At 52.1% G+C, this 22,976-nt stretch overlaps 3 protein-coding genes across 5 annotated transcripts in view; 2 read left to right on the top strand and 1 right to left on the bottom strand.

Moving 5' to 3' along the window:
- Positions 1 to 347, bottom strand: part of PORCN (porcupine O-acyltransferase) — a gene marked incomplete in the record, with an annotated part of 1,909 nt that extends 1,562 nt beyond the window's left edge. The window contains 1 exon segment of the mRNA XM_031944765.1: positions 162 to 347.
- A 41-nt stretch (positions 348 to 388) lies between these two features.
- On the top strand, positions 389 to 4,573 carry EBP (EBP cholestenol delta-isomerase). 2 transcript variants are annotated; one of them, XM_031944780.1, is made up of 5 exons: positions 389 to 480; positions 2,973 to 3,326; positions 3,581 to 3,617; positions 3,768 to 3,898; positions 4,093 to 4,573. In XM_031944780.1, the coding sequence occupies exons 2-5, from the start codon at positions 3,011 to 3,013 to the stop codon at positions 4,326 to 4,328; spliced, it is 720 nt and encodes a 239-aa protein (XP_031800640.1). In that variant the 5' UTR covers positions 389 to 480; positions 2,973 to 3,010; the 3' UTR covers positions 4,329 to 4,573. The 2 variants fall into 2 exon arrangements, with proteins under 2 accessions (XP_031800640.1, XP_003775214.1); XM_003775166.4 differs by lacking the exon at positions 389 to 480 and adding an exon at positions 1,976 to 2,429.
- Positions 4,574 to 4,640: 67 nt separating this feature from the next.
- Positions 4,641 to 11,629, top strand: TBC1D25 (TBC1 domain family member 25). 2 transcript variants are annotated; one of them, XM_012553570.3, is made up of 6 exons: positions 4,641 to 5,385; positions 6,621 to 6,730; positions 7,642 to 7,799; positions 8,164 to 8,288; positions 8,779 to 8,967; positions 9,479 to 11,629. In XM_012553570.3, the coding sequence occupies exons 1-6, from the start codon at positions 5,302 to 5,304 to the stop codon at positions 10,928 to 10,930; spliced, it is 2,118 nt and encodes a 705-aa protein (XP_012409024.2). In that variant the 5' UTR covers positions 4,641 to 5,301; the 3' UTR covers positions 10,931 to 11,629. The 2 variants fall into 2 exon arrangements, with proteins under 2 accessions (XP_012409024.2, XP_031800624.1); XM_031944764.1 differs by lacking the exon at positions 4,641 to 5,385 and adding an exon at positions 5,450 to 6,086.
- The last annotated feature ends 11,347 nt before the right edge of the window (positions 11,630 to 22,976 follow it).

Raw genomic sequence — 22,976 nt, 5'->3', positions numbered from 1 at the left:
CTTTGCCGAGGGAGGTGATGGAGGGGGATGATGGAGGAGATGGAAGAAGATGGGGGGATGCTGCCCGGGGACCTCCTCCCCCTGGCACCCCCCAGCTCCTTTCCTTTTCCCACCTCCGGCCGAGGGGATGGGGAAGCGCCGTTCCTCCACCTGCCCCTTACCTGGCCGCCTCGTCCGACGCTGGCCACCGAGGTAGCTTCCCTTGCAGCCACCTTCTTCACCGGCCCCAATCACACAGGCTTGTCGGCGGCCCCTTTAACGCAGCGGGGAGGCCGGCTCGGAGCCAGAGAATTCGGAGCCAATGAAGACTGCTAGATCGTCTGCGCAGCCAATGGGAGGGCGGCGAAGTCGGGGGGGGGGAGAGCAGGAGGATCCGAGGCAGCCGAAGGAGCGGGGGAGGGGGAGGAATGAAAGAGGTGACCAATGAGCTCGAGTCGAGGGTTCGGTAGACCAATGGGAGCCCGTCGAAGCCGAGAAAAGGTACATTACCGGGGCTGGCGGGGCCGGAGGAGGTGAGTGGAGGAGAAGCCCGCTGCCAATAGACACGCGCAGAATATTCGCGTGACCAATGGGAGTGTGGCGCGGGCGGAGGAGGAGAAGGAGGAGGAAGAGGAAGGGAGGAGGAGGGAAGGGGGGAGAAAGAGAAGGGGATCAAAGAGGGAAAAAAGGGAGGGAGGGAGAAAAGGAAGTGAAACGAGGAAAGGTGAACCATTAGATTGTAAACTCCATGAAGGCAGGAACTGGCTTTTGCTTTTATATCCCCAGTTACAGTACATAGTAGTCGCTTAATAAATGCTGATTCACTGAAAAAGAGGAGGTGGCGTAAAAAAGAAAGGGAGCATGGGGATCAAAGAGGAGGAGAGAGAAAAGGGAGCCGGGGGCATCCCCGAGCTGCTTTCATTGCGCAGTTCGAGGCTTTCGGCAGCCGGTTTAGGTTGCGTGGCTGGCATTGCGAGGGGCTGGGGGAGGGGGGGCGTCTGTGACTCATTCCTGGGACATTCTGTGCGGCCTCCGAAGGGGCAGCTAGGCAGGCGGCGGTAGCCCTGCCTTGATACTGGAGGCTCTTTGGCCTTCTAGAGCCGCCCAGATTCGCTGTCCTTAAGGACTTCCCTTCCCAGTCGATTTAAAGCCAGAAGCATTTTGCCAAGTCCAATTCGGCAGGCGCCCGACGTCGGCGCCCCAAAACTCTGACCTCCCAGAGACTGCATTCGGCAGGAGGCCAGATTTCCCACGAGAACAGGAGGAGGGAGAGGGAGGGAGTGCTAACAATTCAGGAAAGCTGGCCCTCGCGTCTTAGGCGGTAGCCGAGCAGAACCTCCAAGAAAGCCGAAATGAAATTTCACGAGACGGAGGGGGGAAGTAGCTTTCTGTCCTGGGCAAAGTCTCAGAGGCTGGAAATAGAATGAGGTGCAAAGAGCCTGCCCTGGAAGTGGGACAGCTCCATCCCCGTCCCCGCCCCCGCCCCCATCAGCTCCTCCTGGCTGATTACGCTAATGAAATCGTTTTTTTCTTCGCGGACCCTCCCCTTCCACCTCGGAGGGACTTGCTTCTCCCGGTGTCTCGTTTGCGTTCTCCAAATTGAGGTGCGGGCTTAGACTGGCACCTTCCAGGTTTAACTCCCAGGGCTCTAGAAAGAGTCAGGAATAAGCCTCCCTCGAGCGAAGGCAAGAGTGAGGCAGTGCCTTGGGAGTTGGGCGCGAGAAAGGACACCGGAGGTTCTGGCACCTAGGGAAAAAGGAGAGCCTCCAAGGGGACAGGGATGGGGACCGGGATGGGGACGGGGATGTGCGGAGGCGGAGCTTCCAGCGCTCTCAGCTTCTATTGGTCCCCTGATGCCAGGGGGCGGGGACTGACGTTCCCAGAGCCGAGATGGCGGAACCGGCCGGCTTGGAGCTGGGGGGGAGGGGAGGGGAGGGGCGGGGCGGGGAATCGCGTGCGTGCGTGGGTTTTGTGCGTTTCTGGGCGTGTATGGTGCGGCGGAGGTGCTTGTGCGCGGATAGAAGCGGCAAAGTGGGCACTCATTGGCCCGCTCCGGTCAGAGCCGAGACGTTTTGAGGCCTCCAATTGGCCGTGGGACAGCGCCTTATCGGCCTAGGGCGGTCCTTCGGTCAGGAGCCTGGGGAGAACTGGGAATCCGGGCCCGCGCGTTCGACACCCATTGATCGCCTTAGGTCAGAGGGGCGGGCCTTATGGATCTCCTCTAGCAGTGATTGGTCAATTGCTAGGAGAGGGTTGGGCTACGGCGAAGACACTCTCCCCAAACCTGCGCGGAGGTGGAGTGGCGGATGGGGAGAGGGGCGGGGTAGGACGGTAGGACGGTAGGACGGTAGGACGGTAGGCCGGTCCCGACTGCAGTGGCCGTCTCAGTAATTGGAACTGCTCCAGTTGGACCACGTCGTCTGACCACTGTTGGAGCTTCGAGAAGCCTTGTGAGTCCTTGGCCGTGACCTGACCTCGGCCTCAAGACTGGGAGGGGGAGGTGCGCGCCCGGACTCTCGGTTCTGTCTCCGGGCGAGCCCAAAGGCATCCCTGTTAACTCGGAGCATGCGCTGGGCTTCTCTTGAATTACTACCCCCCCCCCCCATCCCGCCCACCCCCCTTATTGCCACCGCCTCCAGGGAAGTCCGTTTCAGAGTGAACTCACTGAGGCCTTTCCCGGGCCCTCTCATTTGCACGAGGAGAGAGTCCCGAATAGCATGAGCTCCCATTTCTCTCTCAGGCCCCTAGTATACCGGCTCTCTCCATTGCCCCCAATCCCCTTCTCCTCTGGGTCCCTAGGCTGGCTCCCTCCCCCACTCCATTTAAGTGAGCTTCCTCCTTCTCGCCCCTTCCACGATGCCCCCAAACCCTAGTAGATCAGTTCGAGGGCAGGGGCTCCTTCCCCAGGGCCTTGCCTTGTCGCTGCTGTGATTCCTTGGCTCCTCTCAGGGCCCCCACCCACCCTTCACCCTCTTTTCTGTTTCTCACTCTAGGATCCTGGCCAAAGAGCTTTCCTTCAACACCCGTCGCCATGAGCTCTCTTCACGTGGCTCACCCTTACTGGCCCCGAAACCTCCAGCTCAGTTCTTATGTGCCCAACGACCTGCCGGTGTGGCAGATCCTCACGGTGTTCTTTTCTGTCTCGGGGGCGCTCCTGGTGGCCACTTGGCTGTTATCTGGCCAAAGGAGGAGAGAGAGCAAACCCCCGCAGCCGCCTCTGAGCCCCTGTCGCCGCCTGGCAGTCTGCTGGTTTGCCATGTGTGCCTTCGTGCACTTGGTGATTGAAGGCTGGTTTAGCCTCTACAATCAGGAAATTGCTAGGGATCAGAGCTTCTTGTCCCAGCTGTGTGAGTCTTTGGGAAGGGGAGGTTGGAGTTTTTAGCTCTTAGCCCACGGAGTGTCATTGTAGGGGACGCATGCGCTTCCAGGATTTGGGGGACCTGCCCCTCTTCCCTGTGGAGTTGGGAGCAGCACTTGGTTCCTGCTCCTGCAATACAGTTACTGAATTCAGTTCCCTTGAACTGAGGGAAAGGCTTCCCTAGCCCTTTGGCCCTCCCAAACTCTGCTTGCTTCTTTAAGTGTTGCGTGTTGTGTTTTACAGGGAAGGAGTACTCCAAGGGTGACAGCCGCTACATTCTGTAAGTAACCTTGACTCCCGATTTACGACCTTCCCTGCGCTCCCCTGGTACTTACTTCTTGGGGGTATCTCTGTATTGGGGCAAATGGATGGCAGGCTTTGGGAACAATTGGGAACCTTCCTAATGCCACGTACTCCCTTTCTGAGACAGGGCGGACAACTTCACTGTATGCATGGAGACAGTGACAGCCTGTGCCTGGGGCCCACTCAGCTTGTGGGCTGTGGGGGCCTTTCTGAGACAGAGGCCAGAACGCTTCCTTCTCCAGCTTATTATTTCCTTGGGTAAGTGGACCTTTCCAGGGTAGTGATTGGGGCGGGGAGAAGAGAAGGGAAGAGTAGGAAGCCTTCCTGAAAGGGGAAGGGGGTGGTTCTTTGAAGGCTGGACTGCTGTTGGAGATCCTAGGAAGATCCTGGCTCTCCTTCCTGTATGTTGACTAGTCTGTGGGGTGGGTGGGGCTGGGGGGCTCTGCTCTCAGGTCAGCTGTACGGTGACGTCCTTTATTTCCTCACTGAGTACCGAGAGGGCTTTCAGCATGGGGAGTTTGGACACCCACTCTACTTTTGGTTCTACTTTGTCTTCTTGAATGCCTTGTGGATTATCGTGCCTTCCGCCCTTCTTCTGGATGCCTGGCGCCAACTGGCACGTGGCCAGTTGCTGGCAGATGGTGCTGGCCCTCGGGCCCCGAGAAGACAGCATGAGCATCTCCAGTGAAGATCTCATGGAAGGGAGAAGGGGGGGAAAGGGAACATTTTGTCATATTGAGCCATCCTTCTGTCGTGCCACCGTTGGATTTTGTTGCGGTCTATTATCTTTATTATCTTTGAGGCAGTTTCTTTCTCTTGCCCTGACTTGTGGGGTGGTTGGAGACTCTTGGTTCCATGCACACATACACACCCATTAGGGATCCACCCTTGACATTTTTAATAAAGGCTGTTGAAGAAGGCCCCAAATACCCAGCGAGTGAGTGGGGTGCTGCTGGAGTGGGTAGTGAACACCTCTTCTTGATTCCGGCCCCCCCAACACCCCTGTATTGGGGGTGGGGCAATCTAGAACAGGAGTGAATGTTGGGGGAGGAGCAGTAGTAGAGGGCTGGCACGGGCAGGGAAGAAAGCCTGGCAAGGGCTTTGGGAGCCAGAGCCATCGATTTCACGGGGAGAAGGCAGCAGGGTAAAGGTGCCAGGCCGCTAGCCAAGGCCCGTGGGCACTGCTACCCGCCTGCGTGAGACATGGAGGGAACTGACGCACCAGCAAGCTCCGCCCCTCGCCGTCACGTGATGCTTCCTTGCCCTTGCGCACCGGCCGGAAGCTGGAGTCGTCCGATCAGAAGGTCCGGCGCCCCCTGCCCCCTCTCCCCCCCGCCGCCCCGCAACGTTCGGCCTCGACCGGAATGGGGCAAGAGGGAGCGGCCTTAGGACTGTTGCCCTGAGGAGGCGAGTGGAGGCTGCGCTGGCACGCCGGGGTGGACCCGCGGGTCGACCGGGGTGCGGAAGGCGGGGCGATAGTGGACCCGAAGGGGTGGGCTAGGGCCCGGGGAGTGCGCAAGCGCACGGTACCCGGAGGCTGGGGAGCGGAGCTGTGCGCGAACCCCCAGTGGGCGTGTGCGCTTGCGCACTCGGAAGGTAACTGTCACCCTGGGAGGCGGCGGCGGTGCGAGGTTGCTGGGGCCCGGGTCTGAGGAGGCGGGATGGCGGCCTCACCGGGGAGCGCAGGAGCGACTGGGACGGCCGAAGACGAGGAGCAGCGGGAAGTGGTTCGGGTCCGAGTCAAGGTGAAGCCGAGAGCCCTCCGGGCTGGGGGCTGGGGGTGGGGGGGTGGGCGGCGCCTAAGGGAGGGGGGGCGGGGCTCTTGGGAGACCCTGACCAAGGCCCAGAGGACGGGCCGAGGCTGGCCAGGACCTCCGAGGAGGAAACTGAAGAAGCAGAGGGAAGGGCCAGGGCCCTCCGGGCTGCACATCTGAAACCTTCAGAAGGGAAGGGAGGGTCCCAGACCGGATCTAGCCCCTGCCAGCAGCCGCCGATGACCTTGGGCCTGGGCCTCCTTGGGCCTCAGTTTCTCCAGCGCTCCTTGACTTCTCCCAGGCCTCTCGGACCCCACCTTCCACACCAGCACTTCCAGGGGCCGACAGGGAATTGGGGAAGCGCCGGCCGACAAAGGTGGGGGCCTTCGGGACAGCCGGAGAGCTGGGGCTCCGGCCCCAGACAAAGGCCGGCCTCCCTAGCAGGCGCAGCCCGTGCTCTGTAGTAGCATCCCACTGCACATATGGAAACCCCGACCCGGAAAACTTGGCGTTCTCCCTAAAATGCTGCTTGGGGTGTCCGGGAGCCAGCTGGGTGGCAGCTTCGAGGCACTGCCAGCGTCCAACGGGGACCACGGCCCAACTCTTCTTGGAGCAGGGAGCCTTAGGGGCTTGCCAGCTGACTTGTGGGCAAGCTGGAGATGGGGCCTTTCATCCCTCTGGGGGACAGCAGGGTGAGAGCTGAGAGACCCTCTCGGTGCCATGGGGAGGTCGGCTGAGGCCCTCTCCTGTGTGTGGGGGGGGTGCCCTCTGTAGCCAACTCCCCGGCTTTCTGTCCAGACTGGGCTGAGGCAAAGGAAAGTTCTGAGCAGTTTAGCTTCTAGAAACCAGAGGAAAGGGGAGAACCCCTGGAACTGGCCCCAGAGCTGGGTGGTTCAGGCCCCTGGTGCTGGCAGGCCCTTTGGCCTCGAGCCAGCTCTCATGTGTGAAAGGTCATGTAGACCCAGTCTTCCCATATGGCAATAAGCCTAAAAAGAAGGTAAGTGGGCCCACAGGCCAATGAATCCTACTTGTTCATATCCCAGCTCCAGTAAAGCTTTCGCAGGCAGGTGGCCCGGTTGTGGGGGTGATGTTGGTGGCAGGTGACCCAGCCTGAAGTCTGGGGGCCTGAAAGGGGTGAAGTCTCTTGAGACTTGTCATTCTCAGCCTGATTTTCACTCGTGGAGAGCCGGGCCGGCTTGCCCACTAGGATGTGCTCTCTCCCTCAGAAGTTCGAAGGATTCCTGCAACCCGACTTCCGGACGTTCGCCGTAGATCCCCAGATCACCTCCCTCGATGTACTGCAACACATCCTGATTCGAGCCTTTGACCTCAGTGGGTGAGTGGGCAGACATGTGGTCGATTCAAGGCAAGGTAGTTCAGGCTGGGCCAGCCCCCCTGGCTTGACCACGTCTGGCTGTCTAAGGCTCTTTTCAGGTGCATTTGGCACCTGTTACTTGTCTGTTTGGGGCTGGGCAGCAGTCTGGACTCTCGAGTAGCTTCTGTTTTCCAGAGGAGGGAGGCCAGTCATCTAAAATACACGTGAATCTGAATCTGAGGAGGGTGAGGTTGGGGGAGAGCGGGCCCCTGAGAACCCTGATGGAGCCTGGAACAAGGCCAGCACCTCTGCTGCCGTGCCTCCTCCCCGCCTCAGTGAGACGTGCTGTTCCCAGGCCTCTATTCCACACAGGTTACATTTCCAAAAAGGAGGAAAATGATCCTTTTCAGGCAAGCAGTTAGTGCCAGGCACTGTGCTAAGTGCCAAGTGTATAGACCGCCAGGCTAACATTCGAGCCGTACGGGCAGATGCTTGTCACTGAGAAACATCCTGGCCTCTGGTCCCTCTGAGTAAGAGCAACTCAGACCGTTTTGCAGGAGCTCTTGCCTCTAAACCAAGAAACGCGGTACCCGTTTAAGCAACTAAAAATCAAGTCAGCCAGCAGTTCTTAAGCTCCTGAGTGCCAGGAGATGACCTCCCAGGGAGGAACACGGCCCCTGCCCTCAAGGAACTTTCATTCTGACAAGGGAGCTGAACAATGGGGGTCGGGGGGGGGGGTATCAGTAAAAAGGTGCCAGAAACCCTAAGATGTAGCAGGGGGGGCCTGGAGGCTTCTGTGAGGCACCCCATAGGGCAAGGCCCACTCTGCCAAGAGCCCTCCAAAGCAATAAACTGGGCAGCTTGTGGCTTCTGTAACTTCAGGAGGCTAAGGCGAAGGCCCGAGCCTGTTTCACACCCTTCTGTCTCTCCAGAAAAAAGCATCAATTTGGCATCAGTTACCTGGGCCGGGACAAGCTGGGTCCCGAGGCCTATATCCCACTGACCTCTGAGGGAGATTTGATCACAGCCTTCACCAGTGCCTCCCAGCCCTACCTGCAGCTTCGAGTGGATGTCAGACCGCTGGAAGATAGTGCGTATCGAGCTCCCCCTGACCTTCCTTCCTCCCTCCACTGGGTTCACATGTTAGTATGGATTGAAATGAACCGGTCCGAGAACGTGGGCCTCCCCAGGACCCTTCCGAGAGGACCGGTTAGATAGGCTACTGGCAGAAACCCCGCCGGGGAGCAGCGCTTTGGGGGAGGGGGGTCAGGGGCCCAAGCCCCACTCGGATTTCCTTTCCTTAAGCCTGGCTCCATCTCCGCTTGCATCCTCCCATCCTCATATAGACGTGGCACCGTTTGAGAGCCATTTGGCCCAGGCTAGGCTCCTTGGCACTTCTGGAAGCTCGATGGGGATCGGGTCTCTTTGCCGGCTCAGCGCTGTGTCTCATTTAGGCCCCCTCTTGGAAGACTGGGACATCATCAGTCCCAAGGATGTCATCGGCACCGACCTGCTGCCTGTGGAGAAGCGTTCCTTGACGGCCGTGGCGCTGCCTTTCACACAGTCCATCATCTCTCAGGTGCGGAAACCTCCGCTTCGGCTTGGAAAGCCCTGGGGTCTCTTAGAAGGTGCCTCACTTGTCCCCCTTTACGTACATACTGACCGTTGCAGAGCAGCTGAAAGAAAATGGAACTTGGAGGCAGGAGACCCGAGTTCTAATTCCACTCCCCACTTTATCGTGGAACTTTGAACAAATCCTTTTGCTTCTGAACCTCAGTTTCCTTCTCTGTCAAATGGGGATAAACCTGTCTCTTTTACCTGGCTACCTCGTATGGAGGACCTTTGTTAACTTCAAAGTGCTAGATAAATGGGAGTACTTGTCGCTGCTGCCGTCTTTCTACCCTAAATTCGAATTTCTCCTCATTTCTGTCTAGTTTTGCCGGGTTCTTCGATTCTCTAGCGCACCTCTCTCAGGAGGGAGGCGGGGGTACACAGCCTGGAGAGTGGGTTGGTCACAGTGAACTCCGTCTCTCTCTCCCACCCCACTCCCACTTCCGTATGTCTCTTAGGTGGGTCGGACGCTGTCCAAGGTCCAGCAGGCCCTGAGCTGGTCCTATGGGGAAGACCTGAAGCCTTTCAAACCCCCGCTCAGCGATGCCGAGTTTCACACCTACCTGAATCGGGAGGGCCAGCTGTGCCGGCCCGAAGAGCTGCGCCTACGCATCTACCACGGAGGAGTGGAGCCTTCCCTCCGCAAGGCAAGGCCGAGCTTGCTCGCCCGTTGTCTTGGCCTGGGGCCGGGCTCCCTGACTTCCTAGCACGACCCAAGATGACCCTCCTCCGTGACCTTCCTATGTGGGGACGCAGGCTGCTGCGGCTTTCTGTCCTTCTCCTTAGGCCTTTCCATCTTGACCCCACGTCAATTGGCGGTGACCGATTTTGAGCCTGAAGCCTTGTGATGTCGCGGGAGCTTCCGTTAGGAGCCCGGCCTCGGCCACTGTCGGGGAGGGAACAGGGGAGGTTCCGCTTAGCACCAGGGCATCTCCCACCTCTGGTCTGTTGTACATACAGACACACGGGCGCGGGGTTGCGCGTGCGTGTGTGTGCACGTGTGCGTGCGTGTGCAGCGTATGTGTCTGTGTGTTTGCGTGCACGTGTGTACACGAGCACGTGGGCCGAGAGCCCAGCCGGTGGGTTCGCACAGTCACCGGGAGCCGAGCCTAGACGGGCCGCCGGCTGAGCCCCGTGGCCGTCTGTTCTCGGCTGCAGGTGGTGTGGCGCTACCTGCTGAACGTGTACCCAGATGGGCTGACGGGCCAGGAGCGCATGGACTACATGAAGCGGAAGACGCTCGAATATAACCAGCTGAAGAGCGAGTGGCACCAGCGGGCCAGCGCCGAGGACCTGGAGTTCATCCGGAGCAACGTCCTCAAGGACGTCCTGCGCACAGACCGGGCTCACCCCTACTACGCGGGCCCCGAGGACAACCCCCACCTCATCGCTCTGCACGACCTGCTCACCACGTACGCGGTCACCCACCCCCAGATCTCCTACTGCCAGGGCATGAGCGACATCGCCTCCCCCATCCTGGCCGTCATGGACAACGAGGGCCACGCTTTCATCTGCTTCTGCGGCATCATGAAGCGGCTGGAGGCCAACTTTCGCGTCGATGGGGAGGCCATGTCCGTCAAGTTCTCCCACCTGAAGCTCCTGCTCCAGTACTCGGACCCGGAATTCTACAGCTACCTCCTCTCCACCGGGGCTGACGACCTTTTCTTTTGCTACCGTTGGCTGTTGCTGGAGCTCAAGCGGGAGTTTGCCTTTGAAGATGCTCTGAGGATGCTGGAGGTGACCTGGAGCTCCCTGCCCCCGGACCCCCCCGAGAAAGAGGTAGAGCTCGTGGGCTTTCCCGCCCCGGCCAGAGACGGCGAGCAGCCCGTCCGCCAGCGGCACATGCTGAGGCCCACGTACTACGGCCTGGACGAGGCTAGAGACAAGGTGCTGCTCCCCAGGGGGGAAAAGAAGGAAGAAAGCTCGGGGACAGAGGAGAGCGAGGAGACGGGCTTTAGGAAAAGGCCCTTAGCCAGACAGGCCAGCGTTGGGGACTATCAGCCTTGCCGAGTTCGGGCCGGGGAGGATGCCCAGTGGGGCAGCCCTCCTCCCCAGCTACTACAACCCTTGGCGGTGGAGGAGGGGGACGTGCCGTCCAATGTCCTCGTGCCCCTGGTGCTGCCTCTTCACGTGCCCAAGTCCTTCTCGGCTCCTTCCCTGAGGCCCCTGATCGTGCCCCCCTCCCCGTCGTCCACAGAGCCCAACCCGGCGGGGGAGGAGAGCGGCAACACCCCGTCTGACAAGGGGGGCTCCCTGGGGAAGAGCCTGTTGTCATCCTGTTCGTCTTCCCTCCCGCCACCTCCGCCCACCGGGGTGGCCGTGAGCCTCCCTCCGCCCCAGGAGTTTGGCCGTGGGAACCCCTTCATGCTCTTCTTGTGCCTGGCTATCCTGCTGGAGCACCGGGACCACATCATGAAGCGCAGTATGGACTACAACGAGCTGGCCATGCACTTTGACCGCCTGGTCCGGAGGCACCACCTGGGAAAAGTTCTGCACCGGGCTAAGACGCTGTTCGCTGACTATCTGCAGTCGGAGGTGTGGGACTCCGAGGAAGGGGACGAGGCCGCGGCGGACTCCCCGACCCCCGCCGCCTCGGTCACCGGCTCCTGACCCTTCCCTTCTCTCTCTCCCCCCCCCCCCCATCTCCTTCCTCCCCTCCTTCCTCCCTCCCCATCCCATCGGTGCCAGCCGCTGCCAAGAAAGGGGAGCCTGGGTGGAATAAGCCACCAGCTACCTCCTTCCACCTCTGTGTTGCATTCCCCTCATCCGCCAGCCTCCCACGGCGTACTCGGCTCTCGGTCTGCCCCGGCAACTCTTGAGTCTTCCACGTGTCTGGCCCTCTGTCCTTCTGTTGGCCCCCGGGAGTCGCCCTGAATCCGAGAGGCTTTTCCCATTTCTCCAGGGGCCGCATAGATCCGAAGGTGGCCCGTGGCCCCCGGTCAGCTTCGAGGGCCATTCGGTCACACTACTTCCCCACCTCCTTTTTGACCTGGCAAAGGCTCCCGGGCGCTGGGTTTCCCAGGCCCCGTGTCTCTGTTTACATTCTCAACTGGAGCGGGCCAGCTTGCCCATAGTGAGGGAGGGTTTGGGCCAAACGGCTCCTGGGTGCTGAGAGGGGCGGGACCGAGGGGGGGGGGCCGGCCTTCACTTCCCGACCTCTGACGGGGAAGCTGTTGGGTTGGTGCCTCCCTCTACCCTTCCCCCCTCCAGAGATGCTCTCTCTCCTGCTGCTTGTTCCATCCACTGGGAAGGTGAGGAGGCACCGCCAGGCATTCGTTATGTGAACAATAAACACCTGCCAACTTCCAAGGCCCAGCTTCCCGTTCCTTTTTTAAGCAGAGTTCAAACGGCCTTCTTGGGAGGGCCCGCAATCCCCCAGCCTCCGCCTGCTCCGCTTCCAGCACCACTTTTTGGTTCCGTGCCGTTCAGTGCGCTTACTTGTGTGAGGCGGGGGGGCCGGGGAGGGCAGGAATGGGACACATTTGCTGCTCTCAGATGCTAAAATGTCTTGCAAACGTTCTAGATCCCTGGACGCAAACATATTTCATTGGCAGGTGGGATTCAGAGAAAGAGAGAGAAGGAGAAAAAGAGATACAGAAGAGCAGAGTGGAGCCGAAATGCGAGGAGAAGGCTTCTACGTGAGCACAGGATTTGGCGCTCACGGCCTAGCAGGGCAAGAACTTAACCCCCAACGTTTCTTAAGCTCTGTGCCGAGCCCGGGGCACCGGGAGGTGGGGGTGGAGGGCACTTGGGCAATGCAGAATTTGAGCGGAGAATATACAGCTCCTGTAAGATGATTCAGAAAGGTACATTGACACAGCCCCATGTGGACAGATACACTAAGGGATAGAACCCCCCCCCCCCCCCATGGGGCCACCTGTGTGGGGAAGGGGGACAAGTAAGTAGTGGGGGATAAAGGCCTGGGACTGCTGGGAGCTCTGCTTTTCAAAGGCCGCTAGTATGTCATTAGTGGAGCGATGGGATCTGTGACAATTATTAACCGGGGAAGCCTCTTCAGCATGAGGAGCTCGTAAGGAAGCCACACGAACGATCCAGATGTCGGGTTTCAGCAGCCACCACTTCTCGGCACAATGTCTAGCATGTGATAGACACTCAGTATGGTGCCTGACACACAGTAGGTGCTTAATAAGCGTTTACCGACTGGCTAGGACCAGGGTGCAGTTTGAATCTTAAACATCACTAGCGTAGACCAGAGAGGGTGGGCTCGCAGACCCCTTTGTCTACACCTAGCTGCCTTCAAGTAGCTTCTGTTTTACAGGAGAAAACCTAAGTAATTTGAGGAAGGCAAACGTAACAGAGAGAGGGAGAGAGCCAGGTGGCAGTGGGACAAATTCCGAGGGGGAAAAAGATTTGAGAGCTGCGAGTGTGGACATGCTCATCAAACACTGCTCGCTCCAGAAAGTCCCCTCGTCAAGGATTTTTAAACCTGTCTACACGTGTGGGTTATAAAGTGGCAGAGAAGTACTTTGGAAGGCCAGAGGTAAAAGGCCAGCAAGGGGTAGAGGATGGCGTTCTTGGAGAAGGTGCCATTTAGATTGGGCACGAATTAGTCTGCAGAGGGAAGGGAGAAAAGGAACAAAGGCTAGAAAGTAGGAGAGGGGAAGGTGGGTTTAGAGGCCAGAGCGTGGAGTCTGGAGAGGAGCGAGAAAAGGCCACGGAGGCTTTGTGAACGCCAATGCCAAGCAGAAGTCTCTGACCCTGACTTGACAGGGCTATGGGCAAAACCACATCTTCATTAGGAAGACGGATTGGAGGTGGGAAGGCCTGCTGGGAAGTGACTGCGGTACAGGTAAGATGCTGGCGGATGGAAACAGAAGAGTAGACAGATGGGAAAAGGCCTCGACCTGGTGAAATGAGAATTAGCTCGATGTGGAGTTTGAGGCCCTGAAGAGAAAGAGAGAGGGAAGGAGGGAGAGGGAGAAAGGAAAGACCAAGGCTAGATCCTATTAAGAGTCTGGAAAGATAAGCAAGGAAAGACGTAAGAAAAAGAATTCAGAAATGAAGAGAAAGGAAAGCCATAGCGAAAAGGAGGATGACTGAGACAACGGCCCTGAATTTGACTGTTGGGAAATTCATGAAAGCTGTTTTAGCAGAGGGATGGAGGTGCAAGGAAACCTAAGGAGATACACACAGTTTGGTCCCCAAAGCTGAACCATAAAAGTGGGGACAGAAACGGTGGCTACTTGGACGGTCTACAAGCCTAAAGAAAATCTGAGAGATGCTAAAAATGATTTTTAAAAGATTTGAGAGATTTAAGCACTTGGGGTGAGGGGGCGGGATCTGCTGAGTGGGAGATTGGAGTACAGCAAAGTCCTAGAGAAAGGGCTATGAGGAAGAGACTCCAGGGAATAGGTTGAGAGATTCACTTTAGTCAAGAGTAAAGCTGTTTTATTTGAAAACACAGGGAGTTCTGGGGAGATGGCTTCAATCTTCTCCATCATCTGGTGTAATTGGCTCAAAGTTGAAGTAGAATTAGGGCCCAGAAGAAAGGTTTAAAAAGGCCTCTGTGTCCCCAAAGACATAGGTAAGGCTAGAGGAAAAGCGTTCTTGTTTTTGAGCAGTCGCAAGGACCTGTGCATTTCTAGAGTGAAAACTTGAATCCTTTCCCTTTCTCCAATAATACATAAACGAATCAAATAATAAGGCCTGTCGTTTCAGTGACATTCTCTACCATGGTAGGGAAGGGCCCATAATGGAGAGCACACAGAGTCTTCCCATTTTCCTCTTGAAATGATTATAATCCCTTGGCCTCCCAGACCAAAGTGCGCCCAAGTGGGAGATTTGATTTCTCCTGCTCCCCCAACTGCAGGGTGAAAAATGACCCCTTGGAGGAGAAGTCCCTGCTGGGTCACCTGTGCTTGCCAAGGGAAGCTCGAGAGAAGACTTCCTGTAACTGCAGTTCCTGACTGTCCTCTTCTACCTTTCGGTTCCTTTTTCTGATGTGTACAAGTCAGAGACTAGAGTTCCTGAAAATGGACAGTTTTGACCCTAGAAATTACCTCATGGATAGTCCTGAGATCAAAAGTTAGGTATAGGCCTCTTAGAGGGAGATTTCCTTAACACTCTCTCTCTCTCTCTCTCTCTCTCTCTCTCTCTCTCTCTCTCTCTCTCTCTCTGTGTGTGTATGTGTGTTGAACCCTTGTTCAGCTGAGATAAGAGGGAAGTCCTCTGCCCACTCCCCCCACGCCTTCTCCCGTGTTTCTATCTTCTTATCACATAACCTACCAAGTGTGTTCCTCCTCCTTCCCTCCTTTCCCTTTCTCTTCTTCAGATCCTCCGAACAGAAGCAATCTTCCCCCCCCCCCCCCCCCCCCCCGGCTTGGTCCTTCTCACTTCACTCTATCAGTTTGTGAAAGTCTTCCCAGGTTTCTCTGAAACCATTCCTTTCATTATTTCTTATAGAGAGAATGATAGGAAAAAATAAAGGAAGCAACATTTATATTGAACCTACTATGTACCAGGTACCACGCCAAGCATTTTCATAAGATGATCTCATTTGAGTTTGAAACAACCCCAAGAGGTAGGTGCTGTTTTTATTCCCATTTTGCAGTTGAGAAAACAGATAAATAGAGGGGAAAGTGACCCTACTCAGGCTAACACAGGTAGTGGTAAGTATATGAAGCAGAATTTGAACTCAAGTCTTTTTTTTCCTCCACTTAATAGTATTTTTTTTTAATTACATCTAAAAAGAGTTTCCAACATTCACTTGTAGAAGATGTTGAGTTCCAGGTTCTTTTCCTTCCTCCTTCCCCTCCACCTTTCAAGCCAGCAAGCAATCTGCTACAGCTCATTTAAACACATTTCCACATTAGTCAGGTTGTGAAAGGATCAGAACCAAAGGGAAAAACCTCAAGAGAGACAAAGCCACAGCAAAGGTGAAACGGCGTGCGTCGGTCTGCATCCCGATCGCACAGTTCTTTCTCTGCATTTTTCCATGATGATTCTTTGGGAATCGTCTTCCATTATTGTATCACTGGGAAGAGCTAAGTCTCTCAAGGGTGATCAGCGCTCAGTCTTGCTATTACCGTGGACAGTGTTCTCCTGGGTTTGGCTCATTCCACTCAGCGTCGGTTCCTACAAGTCTTTCTCCTCAGGTTTTTCTGAAATCTGCCGGTTCGTTTCTTATAGCATGGCACTATTCCGTTATGTTCACGTAGCCCAATTTCTTCAGGCACTCCCCAGTTGATGGCCATCCCCTCAATTCCCACTTCTCTGGCCACACAAAAAGAGTTGCTATAAATCTTTTTTTTCCCAAATGGGTCCTTTTCCCTCTTGTATGATCCCTTTGGGATCCAGATCTAATAGTGAGACTGCCGGATCAAAGGGCCTGCCCAGTTTGAGAGCCCTTCCTTTTATCAGCCCACCTTTCCTTGCTTTGATCCCCTTCTTATATCCATAATCTTAAGATTACATCTTACATTCTTACATGTTTCCTTGTGGATGTTTTTCTCCTTGACGTGGGAGCTCTGGCATTTGCTTATAAGATTCCCGAGAGTTCTCATTTTAGGATCTCTTTCGGGAAGTGATTAGTGGATCTGTTCAATTTCTCATTTATCCTCTTGATCAAAGATCGTGGGGTGTTTCTTGAAATATGACGTCTAGGCTCTCTTTTTCTTGTGGCTTTTATATAGCATAATAATTCCTTAAATTTTTTTCTTTATTATTTTTTCTGGTTATACTTTTATTTATTATTATTGTTCTGTTAACTTTTTTATCCCCATTTCTTTATGAATCAGGAGAGAAAAATCAGAACAAAAGGGAAAAGCCACAGGAGGGTGAAAAAAAAAAAAGAAGTGAACATCGCATGTGTTGATTTATATTCAATCTCTATAGTTCTTTTTCTGGATCCAGATGTCATCTTCCACCCAGAGTTCCTTGGGATTACCTTGGATAGTCCAATAATTCTTTTTCTTTTTTTTTTTTCTGAGGCAATTGGGGGTTTAAATGACTTGCCCAGGGTCACACAGCTAGGAAGCGTTAAGTGTCTGAGGTCAGATTTAACTCGGGTCCTCCTGACTTCAGGCCTGGTGCTCTGGCCACCGCACCACCTAGCTGCCCCAGTCCAATAATTCTTAAATGATCTCTCCTCAATCTGTTTTCCAGATCAGTTGTTTTTCCAAGGTAGTATTTCACAGTTTCTTCTATTTTTCATTCTTTTGACTTTGTTTTATTGTTTCTTCATGTCTCATGGAGCCATTAGCTTTCAGTTGTCCAGTTGCAGTTTTGTAAGGAGTTATTTTCCGCATTGAACTTCTGTCCCTCTTTTTCCAATTCCACTTTTTAAGGAGTTATTTTCTTCAGTAAATTTTTGTATCTCTTTTTGAACGATTGTGAAAAATACTCTAGAAGTTAAAGGAAATTTGTTTGGGGGTCTATTCTGCCCTCCTTTCTTTGGTTTAGATAGAGTGAATTTATGAAATACCTTCTCTCCTCACCCTTTCCTTCATATCATATACTCCTTTCTCATGATACATTTATGTGAACTAGTAAATTCATTCCTTTTTTTCTTAGTGCTTCTCTTCGATTCCCTCCCCCTCCCCCCCCCCCCCCATTTCTTTCCTCTCTTAAAACTGACAGGAGAAAGCAAAACTACCCCCTGGCCCTGGTGCTCATGTAGCCTTTAAAGGCATTAGACTTCTAAAAGAAACTCCATATCAAGTATCTTTAAAAGGGCCTTTTAAGACCCTAGAAGGAAAGCTTTCCTTGTAGTCCAGTAACTTTACCCCAGTGGGCTTGCTCAGCATAACATGGAAAAACAAGGTAGAGGGTCCCTAGTTAGCTTCCCAGCATTAAGCCACGGAATTTGCCATCTGCGGTTCACAGCTCTGGAACCCGATAGTCACTGCCCCTATGGAGTCATAGAAAACTGATCCCTATTTCCCCTGTGGAGTCATAGAAAACGGGTTCATCTTGATTGGGATAGAGTAGGGCTCCAAATGAAGCGTTCTCGCGTGTCTCAGTCTCCCGGTGGTCCACTGGGGGATGTGAACTTAGCCCAGCGCTCTCTTTTCCTTGCACGATGGGATTTGATTCTATCTCCCGGTGTGGCCCCGAGAAACTTTAGTGGGACTGGAGATCCTGTCGGTCTTGGGTTTCTTTCAAAGAATCTCTGCCTCTGGCACTGGTTCAGGCGTGCTCCAGTATTAACCCACAAAATATGGATTTAAATTGTATTTATGTGGAGGACCATAGACATTTGCCATAGGGAAAAAAGGGGGACCTTATACCGTGAGAGAAAAATGCTTCCTTAATTTCAGGCCAGTTTCAGGCCAGAGTCATCTAAATGGTCCCTTGGATTTATGGAGCCAGTCCTTGACGGTGGACATTAGAAAAAGAGGACATTGAGTTAGGAGAATCCCCTCAGTCCATGCCGAGTCGCTTTCCCAGCCTTTCCTATGAGAATTCCACCTGGAATTCGTGGCTATTAACCCCACAGGGCTACTGGCGCCCTGGATCATTGGCCTGTTGGGATTCCTTGATGATTCTACCTGGAATCATCCTCAGAACAATGTCAAGTCTAACAGCAACTTCCAATAACCGGAGCTTGATTATTAGGTGGAGTCGTTATCAGTAACTAGTTATTCGTGTTTATTAGTTATTGGTAATTAGGTGGATATGCTGTTATCCTGATGACAGCATATTATAGGGTGATCTCTTATAAACTAAACAGCCCCCCAGATATAAGGCTTCCTGGGCTCTATTATTTGTGATTCAAATGCCAATTCAAAATGATCCCTCACTCTACTAGCCTGTGGTATTTCATCAAGATTCCCCCGCAGGGTTCCCCTTTATCAGTAGCATTTGCTACGGGAGGAGAAGTCGAGGACATAGCAGCATTCGTTGTCTGCTTCCCGGTCAGGAGACGGGATGTCATAAACAGCCAGGCTCAGAAGGAACCAGGTGGGGAAATGGCTTGTTCACCTATGTGGGGCTAGGTCAAGAAAATCCCATCTTCACTCTCACAAGGTCATTCGCTCTCTCAACTTTCCCAGGGACAGACATCCACCTGTGGCGGTCCTCAGACTGCGAGACATTGAATGACGAACCATCCGAGTGGCCAGACACTTGTATCTGGACTCAAGACTTGGAGTGGCAGCAAGTTAAAATTGCAAGGGACTCTTCCTCAAACAGCAGAATTGCACTAGCTGCCAGCTTAAGGCTAGACCAGTTGTTATTTTTTTTTTAAATATCAGCCTCAAAATCTCAGCTAGAAAAATTTTTTTAACTATTAACACATTTCATCTATTTCCAACTAGAGTTTCATCCACTCGTAATTCTCATTCCCCCCACCTTGGTCAGCTTTGAGCCAAAGGGAGGACAGCAGGCCATTTCCAGCGTATGAGGTGACATCCCTATCAGAATCCAGGTAAAGCAACGGCTCATATCTAGGTATGATCTCCTTGGCGGAGGAAACGGGGGCTTTAGAACCGGACTTTAACTCAAGCTTAGTCAGCGCCTGACTTGGGTGCAATACCTTTTTGGGGGTAAGTGCTCAAAGAGGGTTTGCAAACTAGCAGATGGCCCCCAGTGGGTGTGACTGGAAAGGGAAGCTGATTAAAAGCTCCACCAGGTGGGCAAGATCTGGAGTAGCCCATCCTTGCTTAATTGACTCTATTATCCCTTGTGTGTCACAATGATCCCTGTCTTATGAACTGGTGATAGAAGTTTCAGTCACCCAGAGCCTTAAAGACCTGTTTCGCCTTGTATTGCTATTTCTACTTCTTCAGCACAAGTTCATACACAGTGAATAGTCGGTTCAAAATAATAGCGGCCCTCTTTCTAGTGGCCAGAAACCGGAAACCGAGTGGACGCCCATCGGTTGGAGAATGGCTGAATAAGTGATGGGATGTGGATGTTCTGGAATATTATTGTTCTGTAAGAAACGACCAGCAGGAGGATCTCAGAGAGGCTTGGAGAGACTGACAGGAACTGATGCTGAGGGAAACGAGCAGGACCAGGAGATCATTATACACTTCAACAAGACTATATGATGATCAGTTCTGATGGATGGGGCTCTCTTCGATAATGAAGCGATTCAGGACCGTTGTGATGGAGAGAGCCATCTGCCCCCCGGAGAGAGGGGCTTGTGCTTGTGCTTGTGATCGCGGGGACTGAGTGGGGCTCACAACAGAGTACTGTCACTTTTTTATTGTTCTGGATGTCGTCATTTTGTTTCTCGTTGTCTCCCTTTCGATATGATTTTTCTCATGCAGTGTGATAACTGTGGAAATCTGTATAAAGAACTGCACATGTTGAACCTACATTGAATTAGTTGTTGTCTAGGGAGGGGAACGGGGGAGAGGGAGGGAGAAACATTTAGAACACAAGGTATCGCAAGGGTAAATGTTGAAAACTATCTTTGCATGAATTTTAAAAATAAAAAGCTGTTATTAAACATTTAAAAAAAAATGATAGCATTAAAAGACACAATTCTGAGACTGTCTAAATAACCCCAAATGATACCCAATTATTGTTCAAAAGTTTCATTTCTCCATTCTGGGTGGGAAAGGCTCCAGTTCCCCAAACAGCAGTGCCACTGAGTTTCACAATCCCCTGTCAACAGGGCTCATGCCAAGCCACCTCACAAAGATCTGAGAAGATTTTACCAGGTTTTTCTCCCAACAGTAATAAGTCACTTACAATGACTATTACCGTTTTTTAGGGTTGTTGTTTTTTTTTTTTTTAAACCAAATGTATTCTGATAACCCTCTAACAAATATATTTCTATTATAACAGTATTCAGATTGAAAGGAGGAAGGAACTTGCTTTAGCAGTTTCTCTTACACTTTTTGTATTTAAAAACATCAATCAGGTGATCATTTAGCTAGATACATTTTAATTCTATGAATTCATAGAAAGTCACTTATGTTATTGCCCCTGGGCATTTTTCTGCTAACCACAGTCATTTATTTTTATTTTTATTTTTGCTGAGGCAATTGGGATTAAGTGACTTGGCCAGGTCACACAGCTAGGAGGTGTTAAGTGTTTGAGGCCAGATTTGAACTCAGGTCCTCCTGACTTCAGGGCTGGTTTTTTTATCCACTGCACCATTGAGCTGCCCCAGTCATTTATTTTTGCATGTGACATTCATTGAGGAAAATAAAGGAAGATCACAGCCAATTTATTTGACCAACAGCATCAAACAGATGAACTACAAACCAAGAGAACTTAGAATTGTCTCTTGTCCACAAAACTATAATGGTAGTGGTTTAGGGAGTGCTTCCCACGTGCCAGGGTTTTTTCTATGTCCTGAAAGTTGCTTCATTCTGTTTTCCGTATCACTTTCCAATGTTTAGTCTGTCGTTTCTCAATTTTGTCAACATTCTGGGCTAATTAGAAAAAATGCCCATAAAGGAGATAGCGTTCTGTTCACTTGTTTTCCTCCAAGGTCTGAAATATTACAGAGTTTATCCTTTACACGGACCATGCGCTGCGCTAAACATTTCGCAACTGTGTTTCTCCCACCAACCCTGGGACATAGCTGTAAATATCATCCCCTTGTATAGATAAGGACTTACTGGATCCTCTCATTTACTAACGAGATTTTCAGCCCAGCCAATTTTGATTTCTAGTGGCTCGTGGCAATAACTACCCTTCATTTTGCACGAGGTTCCATTAGGTTTAGTTGGCTTGTATTTACAAATAAATGTATGGTGACACTCCCAACTTCCCATTACTGCTTTTTGGTTTTTTTGGACTGACCCCAAAGACTCAAATCAATTCCTTAAAATTTTCTAAATGGCTAATCCTTTAGCATGGCTCTTTAAACCAGAGCAGAGGGATGATGCTTTTTCCTATCAAACAATTGATTAATCTTCCTTTTATGAAACTTAGTTTGTTGTCTTATATTGATTGGGGAAGCAACTATCAAAGATCACCCACTGCCTTAACAACTTCTAAATCTCTAGATTTATCTTGGTGGGACCAAAAATTCGTTCCCTGATTCCTCTCGTTTTTACTTCCCAATCATAGAGACGTAATAGTTTTCTTTTTTCTCTACTCCACTGAATTTCGCTTTACACACAAAACCTACATTTTAACGCAACATTTGATGAGACAAAGCCAAATAACTGAAAAACCACCATCCTCTGGGTGACAGATGCACAATTCTTATACATTTCTTTAAGGGCCTTCAGGCAATTAGATTGTACACTCACGTGGTTTTTGTAAGTGATAGACAAACAGACCCCCCCCACACCCAAAAAAAAAAAAAAAAAACACAACAAACTCACTCAGCACAAGTTCCTCATCGTAGGGGTCACAGATTTCAGCAAGCAGGATGACTTTGAAGAAGAAATCAAGTATCTCCTTTCAAAGTTAACCTCTACCATTTCACACATCTCAGACTGGTTAAGAGGACAGGAAAAGATCATGAGAAATGCTGGAGGGGATGTGGTAATACTGGGACACTAATACATTGTTGGTGGAGTTGTGAAGTGATCCAGCCATTCAAGAGAGCAATATAGAACCATGCCCAGAGGGACATAAAACTGTGCCGATTCATTGACCCAGCAGTTTCACTATTGGGCCTGTATCCGAAAAAGATCACAAAAAAGGGGAAAGGACCCACGTGTGCAAAAATTGTTTTTAGCAGTTAGTGTGTGCGTGGGGGGGGGGGGGTGACAAAGAATTGGAATATGAGTGAGACGGTGGCTGAATTAATTGTGGTATATGAATGTTCTGGAATATTATTGTTCTGTGTGACGAGCAGGCTGATTTCAGAAAGGCCTGGAAGAGACGTGATCTCATGCTGAGGGAAGTAAGAGAACACTGTACACAACAACAAGAAGATGTGACGGTCAACTCTGATGGACGTGGCTCTTTTCAACAATGAGGTGATTCAAGCCAGTTCTTGACTTGTGATAAAAAGTGCCATCCACATCCAGAGAGAGAACTATGGGACTAAATGTGGATCAAAGCAGAGGATTTTCACCTTTTGTTATTGCTGTTGTTGTTTGCTTGTTGTTTGTTTTTACTTTCTCGGCTTTTTTTCCTTTTTGATCTGATTTTTCTGGTGCAGCGTGAGGAAGATGGAAATATGTTTAGTGTCTGTACTGGATTGCTTGCTGTCTAGGGGAGGGGAGGGGAGAAAGGGAGGGGAAGGAGAAAACTTTGGAACACAAGGTTTTGCCAACATGGATGCTGAAAAGTATCTTTGCATGTATTTGGAAAAATAAAAATGTTTTATAAAGAAAAAGTTAACCTCTTTTATGCTGGTAAAATTGGCATCCGGCTATTTTGGCCAGGCCCAAAGGGATCGGCCAAAGCCCGGCCTCGTCCCGGGAATGGCACAGAAGCTGGTGGCCCCTTATTCTCCTCTCATTCTCAGTCTTATTACTCTCTTCTTTATTGCTCTCTCTCAATTAAACACCGAATAACGTTCTCAAAGGCAGCTTCTATTTTGTTGACACGAATGATCCTGCTCCCCGAGTGCCTCTTTCTTTTATGGTTTTGAAAGTTGCCAAAACTGTAGGTTTCCGCGGTAGGAATTTTGTTGGAGAACTCAGGAGAGCATTGGGCACGGTAACAGTAATATTCTGTGATGGTCAACCGTGACACTACAGCGAGCCAAGACAACTCCAGTAGGTTTGGGGTGGAAAATGCCATCCACATGCAGAGAGAGCATTATGGGAAC

Source organism: Sarcophilus harrisii, chromosome X (assembly GCF_902635505.1).
Source record: "Sarcophilus harrisii chromosome X, mSarHar1.11, whole genome shotgun sequence".
In the NCBI taxonomy this organism is placed as follows: Eukaryota; Metazoa; Chordata; class Mammalia; order Dasyuromorphia; family Dasyuridae; genus Sarcophilus; species Sarcophilus harrisii.
Note: the sequence above shows the minus strand (reverse complement) of the source record. Positions and strands in the feature narration are given on the sequence as shown.